Raw genomic sequence first — 15,200 nt, forward strand, 5'->3', positions numbered from 1 at the left:
TTATATATATATATATATATATACATATCCTATATAGTACAGGCATGGCAACGATTCCTCATCGCTGTTGTCGTCGTTTCAATTTCGGCCAGTTTCGGTTCAGTTGGGTTCACTTCATTGCTTAACTTAACTAAATGCTGCAGATGGTGGCAACACACACACACACACACTCACGCGAGTGCACTAACACATATACACAAGCACACATATGCTGGCGGCCCGACTTTAACTCAACTTGCAGGAACAACAAGGACCAAAGCTCGTGAACTCCGAGTTACGAGTGTGTGGTGAACAGTTGCGACTAAACGTGTAGCATACTTTTGAGGGTTTGCAAATAAACTGTTTAACGTAATTTAAAAATAATTATATATTAATATATAATTATGATAGCAAGGTAATTGCTTTGTTTAAATTTATAATACAATCGATGTTAACTTCTGATTGGTAAATATGAACATATTTCCTACATTTACTAAGCGAATAATTGGGTATTTGATTAATTCTTTCTCTTAAGACCAAAATGTAACTTTTTTTCAATGATTTTTTTACGCAAAAGTGTGAATAATGGTAACACAGCGAGTAGTCCAAAATGCACATATTTCTTATCTACTTCAACTGGCAGAACTTTAGACATTTCCATGCGCTTGCTGCTATCTTAACTCCTATAATCTTGGCCGTGCATGTGCGTATGCGAGTGTGTGAGTGTGAGTGTCTGACAGCCGAGGGCAACATTTCAATTCGGCTTCGCGTCGTCGTCGTTGCCGCAGTCGCTTTGCTGTCGTTGTGTTGTCGCTGTGTTGTCGTTGTCGTTGTCGCGTTCGTCATTTTTAGTTTAGTTTGTTTTGCTCGTTTGCTGGTCCCTCGGTTTCGTAACATTCTCGCTGTGTGTGTGCCGTGTGTGCTAGTGTGTGCATGTGTGTGCGTTCGCATGACGATTAATGTTAATGTGTGTGCAGCAGCAGCGGCAACAATGCACGGCGACAAATCAAGGCCAACTTTAATGTAAAGCCAATGGAAGATGGTGCAAAGTACAACATGCTATTATATGCCTATAAACTATTATGAACAGAGTTCGAATATTGAGCTAACAACAAATTTGGAAAGATATTTCACGTAAAATATTTTACATTTTAATCGAAAACAAAGTACGTAACAGAGAGTGGCAAAACACTTGCACAAAATGTTTTAACAAAAAACAATCTCATACATTATTAAATAATATTTATACTTAACTATTTCTATTTCTATTTCTATTGTTCTAGCTGGCATGCAAAGTGAAATTATAAAATTATAAGTAAGATAGCTGAAAGTATTACGTTACATAAAAAGGAAATAATAAATAACACTAAATACTAAATACTAAATAATACTAAATACTAAATAATACTAAGTACTAAATACTAAATAATACTAAGTACTAAATACTAAATAATACTAAGTACTAAATACTAAATAATACTAAGTACTTAATACCAAAAAATACTAAATAATACCAAAAAATAAGTGCCCTCCTCTGCGCTTCTCAAAAGTCCTACGTAAGCAAACCACTTTTTCGATGTTTTTATAAAAAAAAATACTAAATGTGAGTGAGTGGTGCAGTGATTTTATGTGGCAGCAGAGGATATCAATTAAATGTGATTTCGACCTACTGGAGGAAGTGCCTGAGCTAGCTGTTTTCCAGGAGCTACAACCAGCTGTTAGCTCTGACGTGGAAAGAGCTTGAGGAGAGGGGTGAGTACCTGGGGAAAATGGAGAGGGGCGCTTAACTTTCTAATTCTCTTGGCTGCGGCTTCTGAGGCTGTTTGTTTTATTTTGATCATTTTTAAAAGGAAAAATAAAACATTTATAATTTACATTTTTGTAAAATTAAGGCTAAAAAGAAGGCTATCTTCAGATTTTGGGCACAATCTATTTCGTTTTTCAGTAATTATGTTGCCACAGACACTCGAGTGTTTTTGCCACTCACTTGCGGCTAAAAATGCTGTTCCATTTTGAAATTAATCAAAGCTTCGATGTACCCATAAGAAAAGTTGATTTATATAAACCAAGTAGAATATGTGGTCTACCAAGCCCATTGCCATTAACAATATACCATTTGCCTAATTTCCGCCTTGGACTCAGCAGCAAGCTCGTTAAATCCGAGCACCCATTCATATTCCGAATCAAATTCAAATTTAAATTCCGATATCATTTGGAGCAACACTATTCGGTGGCAGGGTGTTGCCAAGGACGAAGGACAATTGTTGCCGAGTGCTGGGTGCTGGGTGCTGGGAATGGAATGGAGTGAACGGGAATGGAATTCAATTGCATGTGCGATTGCAATTTGTCGACGAACGGAGCAACATTGAGCATATGACGCATACGCAATGTTGGCCCATGGATCATGGCCGGCTCTCTGTGCTGCTCATATGCGGCGTGTTGTTGCTGGTGTTGTTGCTGGGTGTGCTGGTGTTGCCATGCAAATTGGCCTGGCCCAGTGTCAGTGGTTGGTCGTTCGGTGGTTAAGTGGGGCAGGGTGGTGGTGGTGCTCCCGGTGGCTTGCATGCTCGACGACCATGGGGCAAAAGCTGAACCAAACCAAGCAAACACTCAGCGAAAATGCGCAATCATTGTGAAGCAAATCATGAATGCCAAGCACTTTCCATAGCACACTCTGTTTTACACAGCTCCCTCATTCTTTAGCGCAGCTGGACTTTTCTTGAATTTTCATTTCAATAACATATATATTTCTTACTGTGAACTTAACTCAGCTGGTGCTGGTAACCTTCATGGCTAATAAGCAGTCACGGCACGTGAGGAGAATGGCGAAAGCGTTTTCCGGAGGGGGCTACTCCAAAATATTATTGATCAAATGTTTGCCACAGTGAGATATAGATTTATTTTTGGGGGGAGGGGGTGGTGGTGAGGTGAAAGCCAAGCAAATAATATCCGGCAAAAAGCCACGACCACGAGTGCAACGGATTGCATCGGAAGCTGGAAAATCCGGGGGCATCTGCTTGCCCAGCTGGAAGTCAGATGGATGAGGGCACCCTCTCGACCAAGTCATTTGCCTCGAAGGCTGACAAAACGATTTGCATGCTAAAAATAACAAAATTGATGGCCTTTTCTCCGCTCACTCCTCACACTCATACACACACACTCAAAAAAGCGGAGAGCCGTGTGCGTGTGTGTTCCAAAACGAAATATATATCAAGAAGAAAAAAAAACAAAATAAATGAAAGAAAGTTGGGGCAAATTACGTGGGGGAAATTGAAGGGGCGGTTGTTTTTGCGGCTAACTGGTCATGGCCACGGTGAAGGCGACAACGACAACCAAACAAAGGCAAATCAATTAAAAAATGTTCGTGAAAACAAAACAGAGCAGTAGCAGCAGCAGCGGAAAATGGAAACCGAACAAAGAAAAACCAAAGACGAAAAGTGCTGGGCAAATATTTCCGCTTCACGTCAAGGCTGTGGCAATCAAAAGCCACACACCACTCACTCACAAAGGACGAAAAGACGAAAAGGACGAAAAGGAGAGCCTGATGCGATTGTATCGTGACGTCTAACATATCCGCTTTCCCACTTCAGCTGCCAACTCGAAACTCCCTGGTTGGTCACAAAGTCTAGAGATGGCATATGTTTACACTGCTAAAAGTATTGTGGGATCAAACTTAGATTCAATATTCTAAATATTTCTGGGTCGTAAAACCCTTGAGTAAAGAAAACCTCATTCAGCAATACATATTTGTATAATAGTATAGTTGTTATAATCATCATTTGATATCTTCTTTGTTTATAATTATTAATTCACTACACCAAAATAAAATAGCACAATCACAGAGCAGTAAAATGGCTTAGTCCTACAGAAATACAATCTAGCAATTTTGTACTACTGCAATCTATACCAAAGTTACACTGCGATTCTAAGAAAAAGTCAAAAATCTTGGCGCATATTTACATCATTTTAAAATTATCCTGCATGACAAACTGCTTTTGCCTGTCTCCATTCCAATGCGAATCATATCCAAATTTACACACAGCCACACAGCACACACATTGAAAAAAATATTTCGAAAAAATTAGCCAACTATATGCAAAACGAGCAAGTCTTAACTCTCCGGAGAATTGGAGATTGGAGTTTGAAGTCTGGAGTGTGGAGCTCACTACCTCTTCTTCTTGTGACGCATCTCTGCTGGCGAGCGCACGTGTGGCGCCGCATGCATAATTCCAGACACCAGTTTTGTGAATTTTTTGGGGCCCCACGCGACGCTCGAAATCCACGGATTATTTTTTTTGATTTTTTTTTTTTTGAGTTTTGGGTTATGTGGGAGCGATGTGTACGGGCGCGCGCGCCACTTGAAAGTGCAACAGCGTGGCGGGTTGACACAGCCACAGCGACAGTGGGTGGTTCAGTGGTTTGGTGGCTCGGTGGTTCCAGCTCGACTTGGTGGTTCACAACGATCGCAGCTGGCTACTTTTTCCTCATCCATACCCATTGCTTATCTCAACTTATAGCTTCTTATTTTTCTAAACTTTCTTTAACTATGAAATGCCAGTCAAATCCTTTTCCAATGATTAAATGGTATAGTGTAGAATAACTGCTATATTTAATGGTAGCTTGGTTAGTATATTTAGTGGACTGCTTTCAACGGCAGGCCAGCTTTCTAATTTAATTTTCAAACGGCTTTGGCCAAAGTAGGAAATGCCCGAGAGCAGAGCGCCTTGAAGGTGTAGAAAGAGAGGTTTTCTCAGCTAAAAACGAGGTAAGAGAGAGTGAGAAGTGACAAAGGAGGGCAGCCAGAGAGAAAATATGGCCAACAAGCAGGGGGAAAGGGGATGAGGTGGGCTAAGATCTGAGAGACATGGCGGTCTGCTTGTTAGCGCATTTTAAGTCGCCGCCAAGGTTGAGCCTTCTTCTTAATAATCATCACCCATCATGCCCTCTCTCTCACGCACACGCAGTCTGTCTCTTTCGCACCACCGAGTGACAACAAATGCAAGGCATATGCGCTTTTAGACCACGTTAATTAGCCGCCACGCCAATCGATGGTAGCACAAAGCTGAAAACTATAACATAATACATAGGAACGAGGGAAAACCTAAATAGTTTGACAATACGAGGTTGGGTGAAAATGACAAGAAGAAAGATTACATGACCGTAGATATGGATCATCTGGTCAACTATTTTGGGGCTAAATGCCACAGATCATAACTCAAACGTTGCCCCGAGGCACCTGCACATATTTGCCAGTCGTAAACGCTAAATGCTCGCTCCAGAGTAAATATTTAGAAAATAATAAAACCAAATTTAAATGCAGAATGAAAAAACAACGATTTGGTCGAGGCGCGTGCAGAAAAACAAAAAAAAAAAGAAAAAATGGAAATGAAAACGAAAACGAAAAGGAAAAGGAAAGTCTGAAATCGCGTGGCAAACTAAAACGAAACAATGTGAAAAAGAGATTTTCCGGCTAGGGGGGCCGACTAGTTTTCATAATCCCAAATCACACTGACTAAGGACTTTTTTTTAATTATATCGCTAATAGCTTGGAAACACAACAAACCACTTGTTTCTACAACATTTGATTCGACTATGATTTATTTTCGAGTTTCAAGGACCGCAACACAGACAACAAGGTTTTCTACGATTATTTGATTACTAGGTTTTCATAATAATCATATACAAATTAACTCTTTCAAGAAAAGAATATTTGCTAATGAAACTCTTAGAGTGGAATTAACAACAATTATTTATATAACAAATATTTTGAATATAAAAGCGCCGAGTTCTACAGAAACGATTATTATTTCCTCTAAAAATTAATGAATTAAAGTAAAATCCCAAACAAAACAACGTAAAATGTAAAAAAAAACATAAGCCACTTTAAGTTCGTTTAGTTTAATTCTACTTATTTCAAGTGGGAAATTGATAATATCGACATTACCGATAGGGAGTTAAATCAATGACTTTGGATCTGCAGATCTGATAAATCTCATCGATCATTTGCGGCGGCAGCGACGGCGACTGAAGCAGCGACGGCGACAGAGGCAGCGACGGCGGCGGAGGCGTTGGCAGTGGCAGAGGCAGAGGCGGTACGGAAGGCGGTACGCTTACCTTGGCGCTTGGCTTAAGCTGCCGTGCGTCGTCGTGATGTGGGCCATGCAGGCAATCCATTCATCGACCTACTCCACTTTTTCTCTCTCTGCACTTGCACTTTGATCTCCACTGGGATTATTCTTTTTTTTTCGGCGTCTTTTAATCGCTTTTCCAAATCTGTCTGGCTTTTCCTTTTGATTCGCTGGCAAGTCGGGAAACACTTAAGACTCTATAGATCGTATATAGATCGGCCGATATGCGTTCGCATACGAGTATATACATATACATATGTACATACTTGTATTTAAATATATGTATACCGTTGTGAGGGGAGACAAATAGACAGACGTCTAGATATATACTTATTTATATTCAAATGACAAAAGAAATGAAACGAAACAATTTTCATTTATTTTTCACTTTATTTGTTGTCCACGCAGCGGGCAGCGACGCCGGCGTCGACGCAGGCAGAGGCCGGGCGTGGCGAGGGGCGGTTGAGGGGGCGGGGCCACAGTTGTCGCACACATTTTTCACATTTTCCACCGCCCCGCGCGGTGGATCCAACATTGGATGAAAAACAAAAAAAACAAAAAACAGAAAGGCACAGCACTCACGAAAAAAAATAAAGAATTTTAGATATAATTTTGTGGCCAGTGTGTGGCAGAAAGAGAGGGCTACAGATAGGTAGAGGGAGAAGGGGCATTAGCAGATTGACAACGTCATCAACGAGAATGACAACAAAAACGACCAACGCGACACTTTTCCTTTCACATGAGAATCCGAAGACGATGAAGATGATCTTCGGATCATTCACTGTTCACCGCACGATCATCAACTGCACTCACAACAACAAAAATATGATCAGGATTTTACCCGCTATTTCTATATTGCTATATTTCGAATTTGTAGTATTTATATTTTTTGGAATTGTTTAAATATTTATTTTTTGTTTAAACAAGTGCGAAGCGATCACCGGCGTGCGCGGTACTGAAAATCGCTCTGCTCGCAGGCCTCAAAATGCTGCCGGCGTCGCAGTCGCGTCAGGCGCCGGCAGAGGCAGCGAAGTCAGCAGCATCGGGAATATCCAGTCTATATACCGATCCTACAGTAGCTATAGGTTATGAGAAAGCATTAAAAGAACCAATAACAAATAGTTAAAAACCGCTAATATTACAGAAAAACCTATATTATATAGAATTTCCATCTTTCAATGTAATAAAAATATAAACTTAATAAATGCATTTAAATATATTTAAAATGGAAACTAAATTTTTTAAAGTATTTTTAAAAGTAATTATAATAATTTAATAATTTCTTCAACGCGTATCTCTAATTAAAAAGCATCTTGTTAATGCAAAATAAATTATATGTTAAACGGCCATAAATTTTCATCTAACGTGTTTGGGAAATATGTTCCTTCGAATCACATTGGCGTTTATATTTACTGTAGCAATTTGAAAATGCGAATGTTGAACGTCTGAGAATTGTGGGTGAGTGGGATTCAAACTGTCTATCTGGCAATGCGTTTGTGTGAAAAGTGTTTTTCACGCAAATTGTTTGCAACGTCAACGGCCAGCGGCGACCCAAAGAAGCGGCGGTCAGAAAATTCGTTTATGCGTCGGCAAAGAACGAGAATTTTTAACTAAGTGACATATTCATATGATACTAGCAAATTTTTGGAGAATATTTTAATATAGCCAATAAAGGGTAAAATACCGATTTTGAGTTTGTAAAAATAAAATACCCTCTAATTTTTAATATTTCAAATGAATATTAGTATAGAATGTTAAATATAAAATACATATATAACTAATATTTTTACGAGTTTCAAGAATATGTGTAATTTAATACGAAAACCTTGAGTGCTTTCGCCGTATAAACGAAGTATTTACCCAAATCGTTAACCAATCACTTAGTGCCATGGCCAAGAGCCCTGTGAACCATTCTCGAATTGCATTTGAGGATTTTTGTGGGAAAGCGGAAAACGTGGGGGTGGGTTGGACAAGGGGGCGGTAGATGACTGTCCTCGGCCTTGGTCCAAAATGCCTCGAACCCTCAAAAGATTCGAGAGCAACAAGTGGGCGGGCAGGAGGACACAAATAATCACGGCAAACGAAACCCAGCCAAGTATTTGACAAAAAAATCAAGCAAACAGACAGGCATTGCTTGTTTTAAGGGGGGTATATCGATTACACAAATGACATGCAACTGAAAATCGATGACAAATGCCCAGGAAAATGGGAATCGCCTTCTGACAAGATGGCAAAATGGCAAGATGGCAATATGGCACGGCATGCACGAGTGATTTTCATCTTCCGACTGGCGGCGAATCGACGCAAATGCAAAGTGCAATTTCTGCACAGTATCAATTAATCACAAATATTTGCATTCAGCAGATGGCAGATGGAAAGCAGCAACCAAAATAAATTGAATGGGCCACAAAACAATGTTAATACACTTATAAATGCGTTTGAATCGCGTCTCCAGATTAACAACATCGACATACACAATTTCACACATTCTCGCCGCGACCTTCACTCGTTTTTCATTTTCATTTCAATTTCACTGAGAAGAGGCGAAAAGTGAAGATTGCGTAAAGAGCCGTTGACCATGTAGCCCTGTTTTCGTCAATTGTCGACAATATCTTTTTTAATGCTCCTCTTTATTTGTTTAGAAAGAAAACTCACCAAAAAAGCAACATATAAACGATAAAACCGATCGAGGACTAACAAAGGGGAAGGTCAGCAATCGGGCACTCGAAGCTCAAAGTACCCTTTAACATTTGTTTATAAGATATTCTTGTTCTTAGATATTATAAAGAAAATAAGATTTTCTTAACAAAAAAGTCTTATTGGCTTTTTATATTATTGAATAGCATGATATATAGTTGTCATTACACAAATTTAAATACTCCTTCGTGTAGAAACCACATTGAATAATTAAGTTTCGTATGTTATATCAAATCCTCAAGGGACTTTGCTTTCATGAAAATGTTCAAATGTTTAAAAATTAAATCGCACAAAACAGAACACAGTGCCAAGTGGGTGGTTTGATGAGCTACGGGGTGAATTTCCGCGAGAAAAACATTTTAATGCATTTTCACAATTCCGAATTCCTGGCATTGCCTTTCATTTGCCGATTGATTGCTGTTGATGATGTTCGCTCGAAAAACCGTTTTCTGCGAGCAACACGAATTTTTGGGAAAATCGCGGGTGGGAAATGTAGGTGGCAGAAAATGTTGGGAAAATGTTGAAGGGGCTGCGCCGATGATGGATCGCCATGAATGGATCATCCGAACGGATCATCATCTGCCAAGTGAATAATCTCCAAACCTCCTTCTCACTTTTCTAATTTAATTGGGCATTCTATTATTTCCGGTGTTTTGTGCAAGAAAGGGGTACATTGTATATTTGGTAACCACTTTACAAGTGTAATTACACTTTTCCGACCATTCTATATAACAAAGTCAGGATGATTGATTAGAAACCAAAATAAGTTAAAAGATGGAACATTTGAAAAACAAGAATAAACCACAGTTACCTAATTTATAGATCCAAAACCTTTGCTTGGCTAATCTCAACTTGTAAATAAGTGTATTTTTATTTTTTACTCACCTGAAAATAGAAAAAGAAGAATGTAAGCACATAATTAGTGAATTGTAAATGCTAAAACATAACTATACACTTTCAACTATTGTTAGAATTAATTTAGTAAATTAATAATATGTATATTAGGAATGTCATACCTAGTTGAGTTCGTAATTAAATTTCCAATCCAACTGTATTCAAAAATAAAAGTTGAATTAAAAAAAAAATTGTTTTCCAATTTTTGACCATGGTTTTTGAAGGTTTGCCGAAAATCTTGTTTCTGCGACTATAAATATCAGTATTTTGATCAGAACATTCGAAATATTGGTCCGAATATGGAATGGCATACCTCGTTGAGCTCGTAATTAAATTTCCTATCGAACTGTGTTTTCAAAAAAAAAAAAATATTATTTTAATTTTTCTTCCATTTTTTGATGATGATTTGTTGCCAATAACCGCTTTTCTGTTATTTTGCGACTATAAATATCAGTATTTTGATCGGAACTTTCGAAATATTGGTCCGAATATGGAATGGCATACCTCGTTGAGCTCGTAATTAAATTTCCTATCGAACTGTGTTTTCAAAAAAAAAAAATATTATTTTAATTTTTCTTCCATTTTTTGATGATGATTTTTTGCCAATAACCGCTTTTCTGTTATTTTGCGACTATAAATATCAGTATTTTGATCGGAACTTTCGAAATATTGGTCCGAATATGGAATGGCATACCTCGTTGAGCTCGTAATTAAATTTCCTATCGAACTGTGTTTTCAAAAAAAAAAAAATATTATTTTAATTTTTCTTCCATTTTTTGATGATGATTTTTTGCCAATAACCGCTTTTCTGTTATTTTGCGACTATAAATATCAGTATTTTGATCAGAACATTCGAAATATTGGTCCGAATATGGAATGGCATACCTCGTTGAGCTCGTAATTAAATTTCCTATCAAACTGTGTTTTCAAAAAAAAAAAATATTATTTTAATTTTTCTTCCATTTTTTGATGATGATTTGTTGCCAATAACCGCTTTTCTGTTATTTTGCGACTATAAATATCAGTATTTTGATCAGAACATTCGAAATATTGGTCCGAATATGGAATGGCATACCTCGTTGAGCTCGTAATTAAATTTCCTATCAAACTGTGTTTTCAAAAAAAAAAAAATATTATTTTAATTTTTCTTCCATTTTTTGATGATGATTTGTTGCCAATAACCGCTTTTCTGTTATTTTGCGACTATAAATATCAGTATTTTGATCGGAACTTTCGAAATATTGGTCCGAATATGGAATGGCATACCTCGTTGAGCTCGTAATTAAATTTCCTATCGAACTGTGTTTTCAAAAAAAAAAAATATTATTTTAATTTTTCTTCCATTTTTTGATGATGATTTTTTGCCAATAACCGCTTTTCTGTTATTTTGCGACTATAAATATCAGTATTTTGATCAGAACATTCGAATTATTGGTCCGAATATGGAATGGCATACCTCGTTGAGCTCGTAATTAAATTTCCTATCGAACTGTGTTTTCAAAAAAAAAAAATATTATTTTAATTTTTCTTCCATTTTTTGATGATGATTTGTTGCCAATAACCGCTTTTCTGTTATTTTGCGACTATAAATATCAGTATTTTGATCGGAACTTTCGAAATATTGGTCCGAATATGGAATGGCATACCTCGTTGAGCTCGTAATTAAATTTCCTATCGAACTGTGTTTTCAAAAAAAAAAAAATATTATTTTAATTTTTCTTCCATTTTTTGATGATGATTTTTTGCCAATAACCGCTTTTCTGTTATTTTGCGACTATAAATATCAGTATTTTGATCGGAACTTTCGAAATATTGGTCCGAATATGGAATGGCATACCTCGTTGAGTTCGTAATTAAATATCTAATCGAACTGTGTTCAAAAGTGAAATTTGAATTAAAGAATTTTTTTTTTCCAGTTTTTGTCAATGAATTTGTAATGTTTGTCGAAAATCGTGTTTCTGCGACTATAAATATCAGTATTTTGATCAGAACTTTTGAAATATTGGTCCAATATGCATATATTGCTGTGAACTGGCGAGCTCCCCCTCCTCATTAGCATCCTAGAGTCTTCCAGTGTTTCGCCTATACTTTTCTAGTTTTAATTGCGGACACTGACGTCACAGCCGCAGTGACCCCATGACCTCGTTTGCCAGGATTCTTTTTAGCTCCCATCCGCTTTCTTTCTTTTCACCGCGTTTCCGCTGGCTAAAATGTCATTGACACAATCCACGTTAAGGGATAAAAGGCTAAAAACGTGACTTTGGCGCAAGTGTGACGCTTTTCACCACACACTTGCACGCTCACATTTATCAGATGGTCGTAGATCGAGGTGAAGCTTTTTGCTTGATGACGTCAATGCTCTTCCCTAAAAGGTCAGTCACTACATACATACATACATAGGTAATGACGTCACATGGTCGACATTAAAATAGCAAAAACCAGTTTTATGTATTTTGAGGAATTTTTTAAGTATTTTTAGGCGTATTGTTTTTATTCAGTACTCGAATTTCGATTTTTGTAAGCAAAGCCGAGTTTGGTTTCACATTTAGTAGGATTCAAGTTCGAATTGGTCGTTACCGGGTATGGTGACCGTTACGCTTACGGTTATGAACTCGAATTGGTTGCTTAATTTTTTTTCTGTTTTGGTTTGAGTACCTACTTTCCATTTAAACTTAAAAGTGTGAAAAAGTTGAAGGAAAACGAAGCTTTTGTAAGCCCTAAAGCATTTTCCGAGAGCTTTTTTCCACTTCTTCGAATTTCCAATGCTGCTGCTGAATTTTCGAAGTTTTCAACAGGCAACGTCGACGTCGGCAGAGCCAGCGGCAGAGGCAGCAGCAGAGACGCCAACGTCGGCAGCGGCAACGAAATTCGCTCGGCTCGTCGGCATTTGTTGCTCAGCAGGAGCTAAAGGCGAGCACGTGCTCACCGCTCGGCATCAGCGGCAGATTGCACCACCACCCCCTATCACCCACCACGCACCACCCACTACCACCCCCTTGAAAGTCGAGCTCCAACATCTCTGCTTTTTCTGCAAATTTTCCTCCTTTTTTCGGAGGCAATTGAAACGACAAAGACAAAAGGAGCGCAATTGAAATAAACGAAGGGTGGTGCATAATGGGTTAACAAAGTCCACGGTCTACAGAAATTAAAATGTAGCTCTTTTTAAGTCGAAAATGATTTGTACCGAAAATAAATATTCATTTGCACAAAAATGCTTTCAAAGAAGCACGGCGATGTATTACATACCATTTATATGTAAGATAGGTACTGACTTTATTACATTTTCTTGCTATAAATGTATTTATAAAAATTAACTTTTGTAATAACAGAAAACTTGCCTTTTAAAATATTCTGTGTACATTGTTTTTATTTGCTCATTGAAGCATTAATTTCTTATATATATATATTAAAGAAACCTTTTTTTTAAGTACGAGTTGCTTGCCAATATTTTAATGTACTAAACGAAACAGATAGGAGAACATGTACTTTAAACTTTACTAACTTGAACCAGCTTAGCTCTTACGCTTCAGTTAAACTGTGAAAACATTTTTCCCCTGCTGATTTTGTTGTTGTGGCTTTTCACAATGGAAATGCGAAAGGAAAAGCCACCGCAGGCCTCGAATTTCCCTCATTTTTTCATTTTTCGTTTGATTCCTTGTTGGGAGATAAGCACCGCCACTCGATGGTGTTCAATGCCTCCGTTTCGTTTTGACTTTCCCTCATAAATATGCAAAGGAAATGCAAACCGTGGCAAACGAACATCAGAAAAGCGCCCCCGACCACCGCAAACAACTGAAGATGAAGTAAGGCGATGCTGACAGAAATTTCAGTGTCTAGTGCCACGCCCATTTCCGTTTTCCGCAATGGGCGGCAATTAAGCAATTATCTGAGGGCCGGTAATCACTTTTCATAGACTTTTAGGCGCTCGAAATAATCCTCAAAAAGTTATTTTGTTACATTTTTTACCACACTATCAGAATTTAAGCAAGCGAATAATGCAAGAAATAAATGCAATGTTCTTTAAATAATATATTCTATTTGAAAATATACTCTTATTAAATTATTCAATCAAATTACAAATATTCTTTTAATGTCATATACATATTCTAACTCATGCTTTCTGGTGCCTTTGAAATCCAAAGGACACATATTCAAATATTCCGACTATGTATCTCAGTGAGTATTCAATCCATCAATCTAAATGCAATCCTTTACTTAAATAGTTTGTGCATTGCCGAAAATATTCCGATTTTAACAAGAATTTTAAGGTCCTTTGCTATGCAGAAACCTTACGCTCCAATCATCGATTGAAGCTAGGCGAATTCCTTGAAGGAAGCTTGGGAAATATGCTAATAAAATTTCAATTTCAGGTCCTCCAAGGGAGCAAAGCATATTGTTTCTTCTCCTTTTTTTTTTTGTGTTTATTTTTGGCAGCGTTTTGTTGTTGAGCTCGGGGTTTTATTGCTAACTGGGCCATAAAGAAGCCAGCTCCGAATGCACTTTTGGACGTGCGTCTGCTGGGGCCATAAAAAAACCGCTGCACAGGGGGAAAAAAAGAGTGCCACGGTTGCACTTATTGACTGTTTATGCTTATTATAAGGGATTAAAAATAAAAATGGCCATTACAAAAAAACTCGTACACATTTACAAACGATGATTTATTCATTCATAAAGGTATTAAGTGATTCTGCGGAATATCGTTGGCAAAATAAATGAATACTCAAACGCACCGTTGTGCCAAATTAAATTGTGAAAAGGAATTTAAATAAATTGATTTAAATAGGAAATGTTGTATGCAAGTTAGTCAGTCATAAAAACCGATTTTAACTGTTTTAATTGCAGCATACTAAATGCTCATATCGTTAGTTATGTTAAATACGCGAATGAACAGAAAACATATAATGAGAACCCATCAAAATTAAATGAGTTAAAATGTTTAAAAACTCCTAATAGTATTATAATTAACTTTTTAGTAAAGTAAGTAAAATATCAGTTGACTTTTTTATGCGAACTCCTTTTAGTAACTGTGTAACTGTTTTCCCCAGCCCCTTTCCCTCCCCCTTTCCCTCCTTCCATTTGCAAATAATTTGGCTTGCATTTATTACTCATACGCAACGTGACCCGCGGTCAAAGCCCATTAATGGCAATCAAAGAGCTGTGAATTTCTTTTTGCAAGTGAGTCCCGATTTTGGTTGCTTAACTTTCCTTCTACAATTTTTACCAGCCCCTTTCCCTGCCACTTGCTCCTTGCAAATGCAAATGATTTGGCAATGCATTTATTACTCATACGCAACGTGAGCCGAGTTCAGAGCGCACTAACAACAATCAATATGCTTAGCTCCACCCCAAATTCGGTGGCCCAAGAGGCGGAGGTGTGTGTTAAGCCGGGGCCTAACTAAATGTCGGCATTTTGAGCCGACAGTTCTTGTCATTTAATTTGTCATTTGCCGGGGAGATCCACGACTCGTTCGAAATTAAGCGACGTCTGTTGGCCGCTGTCTG

At 37.7% G+C, this 15,200-nt stretch overlaps 1 protein-coding gene across 7 annotated transcripts in view; it reads right to left on the reverse strand.

Moving 5' to 3' along the window:
- Positions 1 to 15,200, reverse strand: part of LOC120455760 (potassium voltage-gated channel protein Shaker) — a 103,858-nt gene that overhangs the window by 70,501 nt on the left and 18,157 nt on the right. For 2 of the 7 annotated variants that reach the window (XM_039642208.1, XM_039642207.1), the window contains exon 1: positions 6,094 to 6,170. The exons of 3 other annotated variants lie outside the window; for them this stretch is intronic. In XM_039642208.1, coding sequence (XP_039498142.1) covers positions 6,094 to 6,140 — 47 coding nt within the window. In that variant the 5' untranslated portion in view covers positions 6,141 to 6,170. Of the gene's footprint in view, positions 1 to 3,939; positions 3,979 to 4,148; positions 4,308 to 6,093; positions 6,171 to 15,200 lie in introns of those variants that run through there. 2 more of the 7 variants (XM_039642205.2, XM_039642206.2) reach the window with 2 other exon arrangements.

Source organism: Drosophila santomea, chromosome X (genome assembly GCF_016746245.2).
Source record: "Drosophila santomea strain STO CAGO 1482 chromosome X, Prin_Dsan_1.1, whole genome shotgun sequence".
NCBI lineage: Eukaryota > Metazoa > Arthropoda > Insecta > Diptera > Drosophilidae > Drosophila > Drosophila santomea.